Source organism: Notolepis coatsorum, assembly GCF_963971535.1.
Source record: "Notolepis coatsorum genome assembly, chromosome: 7".
NCBI lineage: Eukaryota > Metazoa > Chordata > Actinopteri > Aulopiformes > Paralepididae > Notolepis > Notolepis coatsorum.
The window spans coordinates 110,168,609-110,186,824 of record NC_140171.1 but is presented as its reverse complement, the minus strand read 5'-3'; the positions used below and the strand labels follow the sequence as shown (position 1 = coordinate 110,186,824).

At 49.9% G+C, this 18,216-nt stretch overlaps 1 protein-coding gene across 1 annotated transcript in view; it reads left to right on the top strand.

Annotated features, from left to right (window-relative positions):
- Window positions 1-18,216, top strand: part of sorcs3a (sortilin related VPS10 domain containing receptor 3a) — a gene marked incomplete at both ends in the record, with an annotated part of 398,627 nt that overhangs the window by 300,077 nt on the left and 80,334 nt on the right. The window contains one exon of the mRNA XM_084317820.1: window positions 16,269-16,402. Within this exon, the coding sequence (XP_084173946.1) occupies window positions 16,269-16,402 (134 nt within the window). The remainder of the gene's footprint in view (window positions 1-16,268; window positions 16,403-18,216) is intronic.

Here is an 18,216-nt window from a genome sequence, read left to right as displayed (position 1 = left end):
CTTAATATAGTAGCACTTGAGTTAATACACAGGTTTTGGTGTCGGTTTTGCACATTGAGCCAGGGTCGTAACAATTGGGGGCTCGTCCGGGATCTTTTACCCCTAGAACTTTGTTTGGTGTTTTTTTTTTGTGTTGCACGGGGTGTCATCATATTATGGTTTGGGTGGTGTTCGTTACATTTGGTGTAACGTGGGGGCTGAGCCATTTCATCAAACAGGTGAGTATGCCGTATTTGTTTGTAATTTGATGTGACTACTTATGCTGTTAAAATATATAGTTTAGTAGGCACCACATGTAGATAGGGACATTATTTTCTGGTTGTGGGTTAGCGTCCGGTGCACCACGTACTCCTGGGGCGGTCAATGAAATGATTGTATATGATCTTTGACTGGTAGCAGGTGTGGTTGAAGAAAGTTAGGTCTACAGGGCATTAGTTTAAGGGTAGGTAGGTTAGGGCGGCCAGGAAACACAGGTAGTGTGGTAGGGCTTGAATTAGTGTTTCTTAGGGTAGACATGTGGTAGGCCGGGTTTTTTTTTTCTTTCTGCAGTTTAGACGTAGAGGCATATGTGGTCACATCAGGTTAGAAGGCGCACCTGTTTGGAATTGTTTGTTGGATTTATTTTGTTTCTGGAGCTTGCTGTACACTACAAGGTGGAGCTTTCTCCCAGTGAGAAACGTTTGAAGCCATCTGCCTTGAGTGCTTTAAGGGTGTTGCTCATTAGAGGGCAGGTGCTTGAGGAGAGGGTGGAGCTGCCTCCTTCGTCTGACGCGTCTCCGCTTTTATCTGGTGCAGAGGGTGAATGGAGGGTTAGAGAGTTGGAGTTTAAGGAGAGGCAGCTACACCAAGAGCGTGAGGAGAGGAGAGAGGAGCGTGAGCTTAAGGAGAGGAGAGAGGAGCGTGAGCATGAGCGTGAGCTTAAGGAGAGAGAGAGGAGAGAGGAGCGTGAGCTTAAAGAGAGGAAAGAGGAGCGGGAGCTTAAGGAGAGACAAATGTTGCTGGAGCACGAGCGTGCGCAGAAGGAGCTTGAGTATAAGCATGCTGCCTTACAGGCGGGTGTTCTGCATCCAGAGTCACGTTCCGGTTTTGATGTAGGCAGGAATATTAGGATGGTGCCTCCGTTTTTTGAGAAAGACGTGGAAAGATATTTCCCCCTTTTTGAACGGGTGGCAACCACATTGAAGTGGCCTGATACCGCCTGGACACTGCTGCTGCAATGTGTTTTGGTTGGTAGGGCACAAGAAGCCTACACTGCTCTGTCCCTTGAACAAAGCGCTGATTATGAACTTGTTAAAGCTTCCATATTGAGGGCTTATGAGTTGGTCCCCGAGGCCTATCGTCAGCGTTTTAGAGGTTATCGTAGGCAGGAGGGGCAGTCTTATGTTGAATTTGGAAAAGAGAAGGAGAACCTGTTTGACCGGTGGTGCACCTCGCAGAAAGCAGAGTCAAGGGAGCAGCTCAGACAGTTGGTTCTCCTAGAGGAATTTAAAAGGTGTGTTCCTGATAACGTGTCCACACATCTAAATGAGCATAAGGTATCGAAGATAGCCGACGCTGCTGTCTTGGCTGATGAGTTTGTGTTAACACACAAATCTGTCTTTGTAGAGGAGGGCCGTGTGGAGTCCAGGGGTAGTAGGCGTCCTTCTCAGGGGAGCCGGTTCCCGGCACCCGTGTCTGCTGGTCGGTTTACTTCGACTCCTAGGCAAGGTGGCTCTGCTAGTGCATTCCCAGAGGGGGTTATCTGTTTTTACTGTAAGGAGCCTGGTCATATCGTTGCTGGATGCCCTGTGCTTAAGCAGAAAAATGTAAAAACGGTGGCTCTGGTAGAAATCATGGACAGGACACCTATGCCGACATTAGAGGGTGGGGTGCGAAGTATCAAAGGTGCAGACAGGGAGCTAGAGGGCTCCTCAACATTTATGATGGATGGATTTGTTTCACTGGTTGGTGCATTAGGATCAAGGCAGGCTATTACGATATGGAGAGATACAGGAGCTTTCCAGTCTCTCATTCTGGATGGGATTTTGCCATTTTCGGAAGATTCTTCATTGCATTCCGGTGCCATTGTTCAGGGCTTTGGAGGAGGCTTTGTGAATACTCCTTTGCATGAGGTCTCGCTAAACTCTCCCTTAGTATCAGGCAATGTTGTCGTAGGTGTGTGTTCTCACATTCCCATAAAGGGGGTGTCCTTCATTCTAGGGAACGATTTGGCCGGTGGCAAAGTGCTGGCTACTCCAGTTGTAGTTCCCGTCCCTGTAGTTTCTGAGGTTCCTGATGAGCTCGCACAGAAGCATCCAGGAGTGTTTCCTGTGTGTGCGGTAACACGCGCAATGTCAAAGGTCAAATGTGACACCCATGAGGTTGTTAACTTAGATGGTGATATGACACTTAGTGACACGTTCTTTGTTGGGTTGAAAAGTGGCCCTGATGAGGGTTTTGGTGAGGTGATACCGTCTCATGAGCAGTTGGTACTAGAGCAAAACAAGGATGTCTCCTTGTCGTCCCTCTTTGAAGAGGCGGTTTTAGAGGATGCAATGGTAGATACGTCTCAAGGATACTTTGTTAGCAATGACGTGCTCATGAGAAAGTGGACACCACCTAACCTGTCCAGTCTGGATGACTGGGGCAGTGTGTTTCAGATTGTTGTTCCAGCCGTGTATCGTCCTGATATACTGCATCTAGCACATGATCATGATCTTGCTGGTCACATGGGGGTCAGGAAGACTTATGACCGTGTGCTGAGACATTTTTGTTGGCCTGGTTTGAAGTCAGATGTGGCACAATATTGTCGCTCGTGCCATGTGTGTCAGGTGGTTGGTAAACCAAACCAGAAGATCCCTCAGGCTCCTCTGCAGCCTATCCCTGCCGTTGGGGAACCTTTTGAGCGGATCCTCATTGACTGTGTTGGTCCCCTCCCTCGAACTAAGACAGGGAACCAGTACCTTTTGACTATTATGTGTGCAGCGACCCGTTTTCCTGAAGCCATTCCTTTACGCAAGATCACAGCCCCAGCTATATCCAAAGCTCTGGTTAGGTTTTTTTCGACGTTTGGTCTACCAAAGGTCATTCAATCAGATCAAGGGTCTAACTTCATGTCCCGTCTCTTTGCTCAGGTCCTCCAGCAGTTGTCTATCCAGCATTGCCCTTCCTCTGCCTATCATCCAGAGTCCCAGGGGGCGCTGGAGAGATTTCACCAGACTATCAAAACAATGCTGCGGGCATATTGTACGGAGTTCGACAAAGACTGGGATGATGGAATTCCTTTGCTTCTGTTTGCTGCTAGGGAGGTAACCCAGGAGTCTCTTGGATTCAGCCCGGCTGAGCTGGTGTTCGGCCACACAGTGAGGGGTCCTTTGAAACTGCTGAAGGAAAAGTGGTTGGCTGACCAGACTCCTTCCTCTACTAATTTGTTGGACTATGTGTGTGACTTCAGGCTTAAGCTTAGTAGAGCATGTGAACTAGCGAAAGAGAACCTAAAGGTAGCCCAAGGAAAAATGAAGGTGTGGTATGATAGGCGGGCCCGACATAGGGTGTTCTCACCGGGAGACAAGGTGTTGGTTCTCTCGCCTATTCTTGGGTCTGCATTACAGGCTAAATACAGTGGGCCATACTCCATTGAGCGCAAAGTTGGTGAGGTCGACTACTTGATTAAAACTCCCGACCGCAGGCGCAAGAGTAGATTATGTCACGTCAATATGTTGAAGGCGTACAATGATAGGGCTCAGATGGACCAGTCAGGGGTCAAGCCTGTGGCTATTCTGACAGTTTCTGCATCTCCTATTGTGGCCGACTGTTCTGTGTCGAAGGAGATTTCTCAGGGCAGGTTGCCAAACACCCAGATACTAGGTGACTTGGACTCACACCTGTCGTACTTGCCACTTCCTGAGCGTGCGGATGTGGTGCGCCTACTTAGACAGCATACACGTTTGTTTTCTGATGTCCCTAGTCGTACTAATGTACTCGAGCACGACATTGATGTTGGTAGTGCAGGGCCAATTAAGCAACATGCCTACAGGGTGAATCCGGAAAAACGACGGATCTTGAGTAAGGAAGTAGACTATATGGTGAGACATGGCATTGCGGAGCCCAGCTCTAGTGCGTGGAGCTCCCCCTGCCTGCTTGTTGATAAGCCAGACTGCACTCATCGGTTCTGTACTGACTTCCGTAAAGTTAATGCAGTAACCAAGCCGGACTCGTACCCTCTTCCTCGGATGGACGACTGTATCGATCGGGTGGGTTCAGCAGCCTTTGTAAGTAAATTGGATTTGCTGAAGGGATACTGGCAGGTTCCGCTTACTCCGCGAGCACGTGAGATATCCGCTTTTGTCACACCAGAGAGTTTCTGCCAGTATACAGTGATGGCCTTTGGCATGCGAAATGCCCCAGCGACGTTTCAGCGGCTAGTGAACAAGGTCCTGGCCGGAGTAGCGTTCTGTGAGGCATATCTGGATGACCTGGTTATCCACAGTTCCTCTTGGTCACAACATGTGGAGCATCTGGCGGAAGTGTTCAAGCGGTTGGGTGATGCTAACTTGACAGTTAACCTTGCGAAATGTGAATTTGGACAGGCGACGGTTACCTACCTGGGTAAGGTGGTTGGACGTGGGCATGTGTGCCCCATTACAGCTAAGGTGGAGGCTATAGTGGGCTTCCCTGCTCCCATCACCAGACGGGAGTTAAAGCGCTTCCTAGGTATGGCAGGGTACTATAGGAGTTTCTGTAGGAACTTTGCTTCTGTTGTTGCCCCTTTGACCAATCTGCTCAGTCCTAAGGTACCTTTCGTGTGGACTGAGACTTGTCAACAGTCTTTTGAGAGCATCAAGGGTATTCTGATTAGCGCTCCCGTTCTGTCAGCTCCCGATTTTCAACTGCCATTCAAGTTGGCAGTGGATGCTAGTGACCTCGGTGCTGGAGCCGTCCTCCTGCAAGAGGATGCATTAGAGGTGGAGCACCCAGTGTGCTACTTTTCTAAAAAGTTTGACAGGCATCAACTGCACTACTCTACTATAGAGAAGGAGGCGCTCGCTTTGGTTCTTGCCTTGAACCATTTTGATGTTTACGTTGGATCCTCCAGTTTACCCCTTGTTGTGTATACAGACCATAACCCTTTGGTTTTTCTTCGCAGCATGGTGAACTCGAACCATCGTTTGATGCGATGGAGTTTGTTCCTCCAGGCGTATAACTTGGATATTCGCCACATTCGTGGGAGGGACAACGTGCTAGCAGACGCCCTCTCACGATCATAGTACCGGTGTTTGTGGTACCCGTTATCACTGTTGTGGTAGTGGCCCTGACAACTAAGGGGTCACAGTTTTTTTTTTTTGTTTGTCTATGAGTTGTTGTGTAGTGGTTGCCTCTTGGGCAACCAGTTTGGTGGGGGAGGTGTTATGTACTAGAGGCCTGATCACTCTGTGTCACGGGGCATGTAGGTGAGGGCTGCCACTTAGTTAATTAGTGCTGATTGGTTACCTGCTGGGAGGTTTAAAACCAGCCAGGCACACACACATGCAGGGTCTGTGTTTAGAAGAGTGTGGGTTACCAGATAGATTGTCACGTTCTTCCAGTCCTTATCCTTTTAGCTTACACTAGTAATTCCTTAATATAGTAGCACTTGAGTTAATACACAGGTTTTGGTGTCGGTTTTGCACATAGGTTGCGGGCCTTGAGCCAGGGTCGTAACAGGTACTTAACGTCATCCGGTAGGTCGGGGGCTCTCCGCAGACGACCACCCACTCTGATGAGATTATGGGCGTCACTCTCGGGTGCCAGGTGGAGCAGTCTGCTGTCTGATGGGACGGGCTTTCCTCCCTGTAGACAGTCTAGCTCATCAGGGAACGAGTCTCTCTGGGCTCGTTGTAGTAGAAGAAGTTCTGCTTCTTCGTAGTCAGCTGCTGAAATGTCAGTGGTGGGCTGAATCTCTGGGTGGTGCCACAGGAATGTCTTTATCTGCGCACTCTGTAGGGTGAGGCAATCATCTATGTTGGGGGCTGTGGAGGCGACTGTGCTCAATCCACAGAACATAGGTTTCTTGTTTTCAGCCTCCTCTTTACTCGCTTCCCGTGGGGTGGGCGTAGGCCACTCTTCTTCCGGGAGCTTGAGGAACTCTGGTCCGTCACTGTAGATGTTGTGACGGGTGAGGTCATCTAGGGACATTCCCCGGGTGATGACGTCAGCTGGGTTGTGTTTGGTGTCCACATACCGCCAGCTCGCTGCTTCTGTTAACTCTTGAATCTCTGTGACTCTGACTCCCACGAAGACCTTGTATCTGCATGAATCAGACTTGATCCATGTGAGTACTGTCGTAGAGTCTGACCACAAGATTGTTCTTTGCACCGGGATGGTGAGTTCACGTTGGATTAACGTGGCTAGATGCGCTCCTGCTAGGGCTGCGCAGAGCTCTAGACGCGGGATAGATTGTTGCTTTCGTGGGGCTATTCTTGAGCGAGCCAGGATGAAAGCGGTGTGTATCTCTCCTCCCTTCTCTTGGGCACGCAAGTAGGCCACAGATCCATAGGCTACTTCGGAGGCGTCGCTGAAGACGTGTAGATCCATCTTGCATGTCTCTGGCCTCACTGTGGGTGGGAAGTAGCTGCGGCGTATGTTGACGCCTGGGAGTGAGCGGAGTTCCGTCTCCCACTCTCTCCATGTGGAGGCAAGGTGTGCGGGTATTGGGTCGTCCCAGCCCTGGTCCTTGTCCCATAGTGCTCGTACAATCATCTTTGCCCTGGTGGTGTAAGGTAGAATACATCCCAACGGGTCATATTGTCTGGCGAGTGTTCTGTACACACTCCGTCTGGTGGTCGGTATCGCCGTCGACCTTCCCTGCTCCGTGGTCAGGGGTTTGTGTCTATAGTGGAGCGAGTCTGTTTTGAAGCGCCAGACTAGTCCTAGTGTCATTTCTTGGGCTTCTCCTGGGATGGTCGCCATCCAGGTCTCGCTACTGGCTGCCTTGTCCGCGGGGGAGAGGCTGCGCAATACTTGCGGGTCGCTGCTGGCCCACTGCCTGAGATCAAAGCCGCCTTTGATCAGGGAGGCGCGTAGCTTGAGTAGGAGAGCCTCGGCTTCTTCTTGGGTCGAAACGCTTTGTAAACAGTTGTCCACGTAGAAACTGTTCTTCACACTGTGTCGGACCTCTTCATCTGCTGCTGGGTCCTCTGCGACGTGTTTCTGCAGTGCAAATGTAGCACAGCACGGGCTGCATGTGGTTCCGAAGGGGAGGACTTCCCATTGGTAGATGGCTGGGTGCTCATCTCCGATCCTCTCTCTCCATAGGAACCGCAGTAGGGGCTTATCCTCCTCCACTAGTCTCACCTGCAGGAACATCCCTTTGATATCCCCGCTGATAGCCACCTTGTCCTGGCGGAAGCGTAGTAGCACGCCTAGTAGAGAGGGGCCGAGTGTGGGGCCGGGCAAGAGCTCTTTATTCAGATTCTGGGATCCGATCTGGTAGCTGCAGTTAAACACAATGCGATCCTTGCCGTTGTGGTGGACCTTGTGGTGCGGCACGTACCATGATTCGGTCGTCTGATCGGCCTCTTTAATGTCAATCTTCATTACGTGTCTCGCTGTGATTAGCTTCTCAATCTCAGCGCGGTACACACTCTCTTGAGCGGGGTCTTTGGCTAGGCGCCGCTCTGTGTTCAATAGATACCGCTCCGTAGCTTCTTTCGTGGCGTGAAAGGTGGGCATTCCCTCTCGCCTCAGGAGTGGAGTTGCGTATCTCATCACTCCGCCGACTGTGACTCTCTTTGTCCCTTGCTCGAGGAGGTTTATGGCGTAAATGTCTTCTTTAGAACGAATGTCTTTCTTTTCGTTCTTAAAGGGCATTGTCTCTAGTGTCCATAGCCTCTCGACATGCTGCAGGAGAGTGGTGTCTTCTTCTGTCACTCTGGAGTGGAGGCAGCTAGTGGCTGCTGTTCGGTTGAGAGATTTAGCGAGGGGGCCTTGTAGTGTCCATCCTAGGCGGGTCTCGACTGCTGCAGGACAGCCTCTGGGTCCTGTATGGACCCGGTCTATCGGGACTATGAGGTCTGCATGGTCGGAGCCTATCAGCAGGGTCGGGGTTGGCGCCGTCTATGAGCGGGATAGGTAGTTGACGCAGGTGCACATATTTATCCATCAGCTTGGCGATGGGGTAGGTGTACTGTGATAGTCCTATTTCTTGGCTGGTGAAAGCATTTGTAATCCTATACCGTCTCTCTGGCTGCCCGCTTGCTGCGATAGTGAAGGAGACATTCTCGCCTTTTATCGTCTTTAAATCTCTTCTTATTGTCCGAATCGTCATCTGGTTCTCGCTCCCCCGCAGTCCCAGCTGGGCCGCAGCGGATGCGAGGAGAAGGGTCTTCTCTGACCCGTCATCAAGGACGGCGTAAGTGTCCATGACTTTATCTTTGTGGCTCAATGTTACACGGACCACCTTTAAGAGCACCTGGGCGCCGCTGCTGCTGGCGGGGTCAATGTACATGACACTTGCCTTTGTGCTGCTCGATGGTGCAGGTGCAGGCTTTCTTCTGTTACTGTCGTGTAGGACATCTAGGTGGGCTCCGTCACACCGACTGCACCTCTTCTTTAGGCGGCACTCGGCTGCCATGTGACTGCGCGCACATCGGTAACAGCGCCTGTTGGACTTTATCCATTGACTCACTTCTTCTGCATTCATCTTCTTGAACAGGTCACATTGTGACAGCCAGTGTTCCTTCTCGCAGTACGGGCACACCATCTTCCACTTCTCTTTTCTCGAGGGGGTACTGTGGTTCTTACTGCTCGGTACTGATTCTGATTGGTGCATGACAGTCACTGATCTTCTTCCATCGTTTACTCTCCTAGGTCCCTCTCTGGAGCTTGGTGTGCTCCGCACGAATGTATCCAAGCGTAGGCTGCTGACTTCTCTCGTCAGGAAGTCGGCTAAATCGAGGAGGGATGGTTCGGGACCGTTAGGATCACGGTGGTCTCTTTGCCGCCTAAAGCGCTCTTGTCGGGCGGGCGGCAGCTTCTCTAAAATCCTCTCGACGTTAGAGTTGGCGTATAGCTCGTGCATACCCTTTTCTCGTTGCGCTCCCAGCATCCCTACCAGGGACTGCACTTTTATAGACAGGTCGTCTAGTGAGCGATTGTCTGTTGCTGGGGGTAGGCGGTCAATATGCCTTATCTCTTGGATTACGTAATCCCATATACGTCCATATCTCTGGTCCAGCGCTGCTAGAGCCGCGGTGTATGGGGTCGTAGAGGTGGCATAGGCTAGCGCTATATTGTGCGCTCGGGGTACTTTCAGGTGCTTCAGTAATATTGCATACTTGTGGCGTTCGTCAACGACATCCACCATCATTGTCTCTAAGCACATCCGGAGCTCCGTGTACTGTGCTCGATTCTCATGGGTGAAGTCTGGGAACGTCGGTGTGCCAATGTATGACGCCGTGGATGGCTGGCACATCGGTGAGCGTTGGGAGAGAGGCCTCCTAGGCGAGTCTCCTCTTGCGCCTCTCTGTGGGCTGGTACCGGCAGGGTACCATGGCCCGCTGGTCCAGGTGCTGTTCCTCGGGGCTGGTCGTGCGTCATGCTCACCCGTGAATAGAGTCGGGGGTCTGTAGCGCAGCGCCGCGGGGTTATAGCCTGGGCTGTACTGGACCTCCTGGTCCGGTGGAGTACTGTGCTGTCGTCGGGCTTGGTTCTCCTCCTCTCCCTCTTCTTCTTCTGTCAGGTCCTCTAGATCCTGTAGTCGTTTATTTAGCCTCTCCGCAGTGTATGCTGCTCCTTCCTTGTAGCTGGGTCTCGCTTGGACCGGTCGGGGAAGGGGGTCTGCGGGGGGTATAGGCTCTCTCTGGTGGTCAAGTTCAGGGTCGCTTGGTCGGTTAGGGGATGCTGCCCTTGACTGTTGTCTCGACGAGGCCCTTGAACCCCTGGCGGAGGGAGAGGGTGTTGCCTTGGTGATCAGCTGCTCCATTAGCTGCGCTTGTAGTCTGTCGCGCTCGCCCTGTAGTCTGTCGCGCTCGGCTTCGCGCTGGATGAGAGCGATGTCGCGCTCTGCTTCTCTTTGGGCACCGTCAGCGGCGCGCTGGGTGTTGGACCGGTCTCTTGCCATATTCTCTTCCGTCTGAAGGCGTCTCATCTCCAGGCGTATGTGCTCTTCTTCGCTCCGCTGCTGTGTTTGGAGTCGATCGCGTTCACCCTGAAGTCGATCGCGTTCACCCTGGAGTCGATCGCGTTCGGTGGAGGCTGTCAGGCTGACGAGGAACGCCTGTGACAGCATCCTCTCCGCCTCGCTGGGGGAAGACGCTTGTAGAGGTGAGCCGCTCCTGGCTGTCCTCGTTGGGGAGTCCTGGAGCTCTATCTCCTCGGCGCTCTCCTCATCTTGTTCCGTGCAGGGTTCCACCTCTGGAGGGTTGTCTTCCTCCCGGAGCTGGTCGGGGACTACTTCTTCGGTATTGGCGGGGGGTAAAGGCATGTCTGTTCCCTCCTGGTCCCCACCGTGAGCTTGGTCAGTTACATTAGAACCCACTAGGGCCTCTGTGGTCGGGGTAACCTGGTCGTTAAGGTCAGACATAATTTTACTTTCTACTTTTACCGCGTTTACCGTCTGTAGAAGGCTAGGTAGTTGACTGACAGCGTAATCCTCTAAGTACTGAGGTGTCTGTCGTCTGCGCCGCGGGCGTTCTACGTTAGGAGGACCGTTTCGTGGAGTGTTCATCATATGCCATTTCAATATTAATAACACTATATTAATATTACGCTAGTTACCCTCCGGCTCGAAGGACCAATTGTAACTGAGGGGTACAATTCCCTGACTGTATTGATAAGTATGGTATCATTAAACCACTACCGCTTGATGTACTTTAACTTCTGGCCATCCAGTACACGATATCTAAGTATGATGAACACTTTCCCACATATGAAACCAGGTCCACACAAATATAACAGTCGAAGGTTTAATATAGCAAAAGGTATATACAACATTCACTTAATTACATTTATGATTTGAATGCACTTGTAAGGCAAATGAGTATTCGTAGGCAAATCAACACTGAATGTCCAATCTCTGGTTACGCAGGAAGCAAGTATACAACCTGGTTCTTTAGGGAAACTATAGCGATGGTACTTAAGGATTATAGCGGGATACTAAAGGGGTCCTGCTGGTTGTAAGTCAGTAAGGGGGGGGGGGGGTTTGGAGAGCCGTCAGCTGCATCCCATCTGGCCAACGATTCCTGGGGAGAATTCAGGTACAGAAAACAGTGCCCGCAGGATCTTGATCCACAGATGAATACACTTGGGCCCTCTTGTAGACGGTAGCTGTAGGTCCACAACGAAGGAGAAGCGAGGCGGCCTCGGTCTGGGTTGAGCGCCGTCTCACCTGGGCTCCTCTCGGGGGTAATTCCAACACTCACTGGCGTTGGCTGTTATCCGCTCCACAAATCAAAGCACCCAAAGCAAATAGATATTCCATGCCGTATAGGCTCAGCAGTCGTCCGGGTAGGTAATCCAATGTGCAGGTCCACTCGTCCTCGCCCAGAACTCCTCGGATGTAAGCACCACGCGTGGTCTGCCCAGCCTGGTTAAGACTCTAGATAACGCGAGGAACGATGGGGGTGCTGCTCACTTTAGAACTTTAACAGAACGATGCACCATACATAATAGACTATTATTAACTTAATAGAAATACGTCCCACTCGACGGTACAGTGCCAAACTATGACAATTCAGCTATGAATTTACACGAGGTCTCAATGCCTATTCTGGGGCCAAATAGGCCATACTGCACCACACGTGGGTCGTGGGTGAGGCTTCACGTCTGTTACTAGGTTGGAGGGTAAAGAACTAATGGACTAAAAAAAGTTCTACTTTACTTGCGCCCTATTTATATGCACGGTGAACAAATAGTACCATCCGTATTTCGGTAGCCGTATTCCTACGCGGAACCGGGGCTAGTTGGGACATGTTCGTCGGCACTATTGAACTTGACTCAAGGGGCCTGTCTGCTGGCGCCAGGTTCTTGTCCAATGAGAGAATGAACTATTATGGGCTGTAGTAGACTAAACGGATATTCAGTGTATATGTACAAGGAATATACAAGGGATATCAAACGATATACAAATACTATTAAATATATATCCATAAATAAATATATATATTCGGTTTAATCTGATCCTTCACAACAACTATGATAGCCCACCCCTTTCTGGTTGTCAGGTGCCGCGTTGTCATGACAACTGCTAACCTTTCACACATTAAAATGCAGTTTTCTACTGTTTCATTAAGATGAACCCCTCTCCCTCGCTCTCGCTATCAGTGTTATGTCTTCAGCAAAACAAAACACCCTGCTCAGTGTGGTGTTCCCTCGCTCTGAACCAACCTCTGCTAAGCCAAACACATTTCTGCCCTCTCTGACCTGGCACCGTTAGATGCTACAATCTTTCCCCAATCTATACATCACATACATTGAAAAACCACCATTTTCTCTCAATCCCCCCTTGATTCTTATCACCCCTTCAGAATCATAAATCATTATTTGTTTTTTTTATTAATTATGCCAAAATTAGCCTGTGGTTGAAGCAAACCAACCTCGTCTCTCGTGCACAAGAAACGAAGACGGCCCACGGTCAACCCAGTGATCCTGCTGCCTGATGGCTGTTTGCGCCCCCTTCGTGCACAAAGGGAACCGAAACCGACCACCAAAACCAACAACATCCAATGACTCATAACCATTGGAGCCCCTCTGTCTGCTCCCAATAATTGTTGTTCTACTGTTCTCCCTCTTTTCTACCTTCTATATATATATATATCCTTCTATACATATATCTTATATATGAATCCTCCATTTATATCTCATACTCCTAATCAATGAACACAGGACTTCTCGCTGTTGTCTCGTCTCTCGATCTCCTGATTGACTCTGAAAGGAAGTCCCTGCTTGTCCATGATTCACCGCCCGTGCTCTGTTGTTTCAAAACGCTCTCTGAACAGCGTCTCCGCCGGGAAGGCCCCTCCGATGTCCGCCTCGTTCTCCCCTGGGCAACACCGCCTGCGACCGCTGGACTCCGCCTCGTCGGCCGTCTCCGCCTCGTCGGTCATCTCCGCCCTGTCGGTCATCTTGGTTGAGGCTCATCTCCACCGCCGTCGGCCCTCTCCAGACTCTGAAAGCAGAAACACCACGCCGGCAGTTTTTCTGTACACTCGACCCTGTGTTTTCTATTAGTCTACCGTGGCTTTGGGCCTGCAGCTCGTTCTCTATATATTTTTTCCCTCTGCAAGCCCCTGCCATGGCCACACCCTTTCAGACTGTTGGACGGTGTGAGTGTCCTACAGCCCATGGCGCTATTTGTTCTCTATTAGTCCCCCACCTTCTCAACACCCATATCTAATCCTACAGGGCTGTTCCCTGTTTTGTTGTCTTCCGGCGTGACACCAGCAGCTAAACGATACCCACTCGGCGCTCTATGTTTGTCCCACGGGTGACCCCCAGCGCGCGCCAGTTCTTTCTGGTGACGTGTCCCCTCAAGACTCTGCCTATTTATTAGGTGTGAGAAGGCCCCACTGGAGATCGAACTCCCTCTTATTTCATAATTAAACTTATTTAATTAACCTGTATATCGATCTTATTATTATGATAATAACATACAACCGAGCATCGCTCTAACATACAACAGAGCAGGTTGGTTCCCTGCTCCTAACTCACATACGTACTCGTACTATCATCTAACATACAACAGAGCTGTCCGTCGCTCTATACCCTACGGGGCTGTCTACCGTCGCCCTGGAGCTGTCACCGTCGCTCTATACCCTACGGGGCTGTCTACCGTCGCCCTGGAGCTGTCACCGTCGCTCTATACCCTACGGGGCTGTCTACGTCGCCCTGGAGCTGTCACCGTCGTTCTATACCCTACGGGGCTGTCTACCGTCGCCCTGGAGCTGTCACCGTCGCTCTATACCACACTTTGAGTTCCTTTACAAAGTTCTACATACACCACCGTGTATACACACAAGCAGTTGGTAATCTTGAAAAAATGTAACTCCTTAATTGAATTAAACTCTAAATATTCCCCTATGGGTAATGGAAACTCCCCAGCACTACCCCCCCCCCCTCCGCCACTAGGTGGCGACCTACTCCTCCATTTGCCTGTCTTATCCCACTGCCCCCCTAGATGGCGGCCAAAACTCGGTCTAGAGGATTGTAGGTGACGTGTCACTTCCTGATTCTAAACCCCTCGTGGCTCTGCGGCCATTTTGACTCGGTGCAAATGGCTACTCTCTCAACAAACGGCCGCTGCCCTTCCTTCCAAGGCCTGAAAACACCGCTGTTTTTCCTCTCTTTCCTATCCATTATCAGGGGACGCTTTCTCAGACTAATACTCTTGCCTGATCGGACATAATACACACTGGTACAATCTCCTTTCGACTTTCCTTCTGTTATGAAAACAGTCCCGCCATCAACAATTTTTCGATCTGATTCAAGCGCCCCCCCCCCCCCCCCCCCCTTTTCCTCATCTCGCATTTACCCTCCTTAAACCAAAACTGTGCAGCCTGCCTCGTTTGCTTTTCATTCTCTGTAGATAACACCCTCGATTTTCACCATGGCTCTCTGCTCATATTATCACAGCTGGCTTCTCTGTCGCTACTTATTTACGGATGCATCTTCGTTCGTTTTTATTTGGCTTAAAAGATCAAAACAACCATGTGTGCACAGTGAACTCACATTTTTGATCGGAGCGCTGTTTCCCCTACAGCGCTGGTTCGCCTCCTGACCGCTCGACTCGCCGCTCTCTCCCAGGGCTGGCAGGCCTTGCTTCGATCATGATTCTCCCACACATTGATGACTGTTGTCCACTGTCGCCCCATTATTGAAAAAGTATTTATCCGTTGTTCTTATCTCTTGCAAATCCGGCTGTCATCAACAACCAACTGTTCCCGTTGTTTTAATCTCTTGCAAATCCGGGTCCCAACGGCATCAACTGTAAGATCCTGATCAAACTGGCCAGTATCACGTCTTCATCTGTTTTGGCCCTCCATCCAATTCCTCTGCGTTGTGTCATTTTAATGGTCCTGACGTCTCCGATACTGGTAGATAAGATCCTTATCTCCCCCCGTTAGTGCAATCCATAAACCATAATAATCCTCCACCTCCGTAAGAATTCGACACTTCGACACCGTGGGATACCTTATGAGGAAAAGCGTTGTTTTATTGCTATAAACAGAACCTCATAATCAGATGTTATCAGATGTTATCAAATTGTATCGTCCTTGAAGAGTCTATTCTAATGATCTTTCGGTGTGTTCAGATCGTCCTTTTGTGATTCAGTCCAATAGTGTTCAGGCCTGTTCGTTAGCCTAACCCTCCTCGCGTTAGCCAAAGCTACTGTAATGATGATGTGGCATTTCCCCCCCCCCCTCCGTGATAAGAGGAGAGAGAGTCTCTTCTGGTTTCTTCCCTCTTAGTCTCAGTCAGATTTTTGTCTGCCCTACCCGGAACCACTGTCAGCTTTATCAATATGACATAATGCGCGATGCATTCTGTCATTCTCAGTCAGAAGTCATTGGCTCATTTGCATATAAATGATGTTGGTCATATTTTACTAAAACAATATCTGGGTTGCTCATAATTTAATGACACATTGCAGGTGGTAACAATTCACAATGGCCTTATTCCACTGTGTTAACCGTTCTTACTTTTCTCATTATGACATGGTTTGGCATCAACACTAGATATTAAATGGAACACAGATTGCTTGAGATTAGAGTAGAGAAATCATAAAAGATTATTTCATTACCCACTTTCCAACAGGGAATACAACTGAAGATGTGTCTGAGAGGGTCAATGTGATTGACAATCATAGCGAAAGTCTCATATTATATCTCATCTCCTCTCCTCCTCTCATCTCTTCTCCTCTCATCTATTCTCCTCTCCTCTCCTCTCCTCTACTTCTCCTCTCCTCTCCTTCTCCTCTCCTCTCCTCTCCTCTCCTCTCCTCTCCTCTCCTCTCCTCTCCTCTACTTCTCCTCTTCCCTCCTCCTCTCCTCTTCTCTCCTCATATCTTCTCCACTTCTCCTCTCCTCTCTCCTTCTCATCTCCTCCTTCTATCCTCTCCTCTCTCCTTCTCCTCTCCTTCTCTCCTCTCATCTCATCCTCCTCTTCTCTTCTCTCCTCTCCTCTCCTCTCCTCTCCTCTCCTCTCCTCTCCTCTCCTCTCCTCTTCTCTCCTCTCCTCTCCTCTCCTCTCCTCTCCTCTCCTCTCCTCTCCTCTCCTCTTCTCTTCTCTTCTCTCCTCTCCTCTCCTCTCTCCAGGTTCAGTGGAGCACCTCCAGGTGATGGCTCCCTTCGTGGTGATAAAGAACAAAGAGGTGAACATCACAGCAGTTGTCTGGCCGACCCACTCACGCACCGTCACCTACTTCTGGTGGTTAGGCAACAACACAGAGGTAAGATATATCCCCCTGCACCATTTAACAAAGGACAGGGGTCATAAATGGACATTTCCATTTACTGATAACATTTAAATATATATATAAATACATTTAAAAAAAATGCTAACCCTAACTAACCTTACTGTAAGGCCTCTACATGCTACAGCAACTGCGAAGCAACTGCAACACAACATCGACAACGCAACAGTGTTGCAGACACTCTGCTTTTATGCTTCTGCAACATCGACGCGCAGCCTATGCAACATTGTACCCTGGATGTAGCTAGGATGTAGCTAGATAGATGAAACGTCCCTTCTCAACCAACCCATTGATAACAAGATAATGTACAAAATAAACATATTTCCGGTGATTTTAGACGTCGCTCTTTTATTTTGAAACCCCCCGACCGGAAGTTAAAATTATGCTTCTTTTTCTGCTTGTGTATCCGGTTCTGTGTATGTTGGTTTTAATGTTAGCTGTTGTATTAAATTAATTGATTGCTTTTTAACTTGTCCGTGTCCAGTCATTTCGATTAGCCCCACCGTTCATTATAAACAATGATGCATGTAATTATATTAACGTTACTGTGTTGTTGTAGCTATGTTAATAAATTCTGAATGGCATTAACGTTAGTTATATTTCGTATTGCATCGCGTCCCGCTCTGAGCCTTACGAGATACTTCTATCTCCTGTGATACCTAATGTATCTCCCACGAACAAAAAACACATGCACCCCACCTGTATGGGGCCCCGCCCCTTATGGTGGTACCACCCATATAACCATGACTCTGGTCATGAAACACCCTTCCTCTATTTTCGTCCCAGCGTATTGGATGCGTGCACCATACGAGCTAGCGGAATGAAAAGATTAAGGAAGATTAATAATGTTGAGGGCTTACCGGAGAGTTGTTTTTCCCTGGATTCTCTGGAGCTTGTTTCGGCGACACATGAGACCTATGCTGGTGGTTCCTCGGCTGACGGCGACGGACCGAGGGGCAGCGTACAAGGTTTGGCTAACGGGTCGGCTTGTACAAAGGTGAGGTCTGTGTCAGTAGGCGTCAATGTCGGTGTTGGTCGTGCTGTGGAGTATGTTTCGGCACCAGGGCCGGGGCGGCTTGGCGATCGTTCCACTGTAGTGGGCGATGTCTTGGCGATCCTGGAACATGCTGTTGACGCTAATGCTAATGCTACTGCTAATGCTAATGCTACTGCTGCTTCTTCTGCTAACGCTGATGTTGACGCTGGAATGTCTAATAATCCCCGCCGCGGGATTCCGCTTTTCCCTCCTCTTGCCACCTTCATTGATGAAGGTCAGTCGGTGGTGGGTGTGGGGGGGTTCGCTGAGCTCTATTTACCTTTTTTGCGGGTGAAGGGGCTGACGACGGGGTGCAGCCCGGGGGTACCTTGGCTAAGTAGCCAGGTAGCTTCTTTTTTGTGCCCAGGCAGGGATGAACGACGTTCCGCCCGGCCGTTGCTTGATAGCATGTCGGCTCGGAGGGTGGCAGTATGGACGAATGAGTGGTATACTGCTGCAGGATGGCATTTAGCGGCGGCCAGTGTTGTGGCTCAGCTGGCTACTTTCCTATCCAAGATGGCGTCGGGTTGTAGGTCTTTGGGTCCAACCGACACTATGAACGTGATTCATGTTTGTGGTGTTATAGAGATCTTGACTCAGTCGCAAGCTATAACTGCGGGGAGGATTCGGATGCTATCGACTTTGGTTGTTAGGCATGTTTGGTTGGAGCAGTCTCCTCTTGGGGAAGAGGATAGGTTTTCTCTCCTCACGACTCCTTTTTCCACAGATAGTCTTTTTGGGCGTTCTGTGGAGG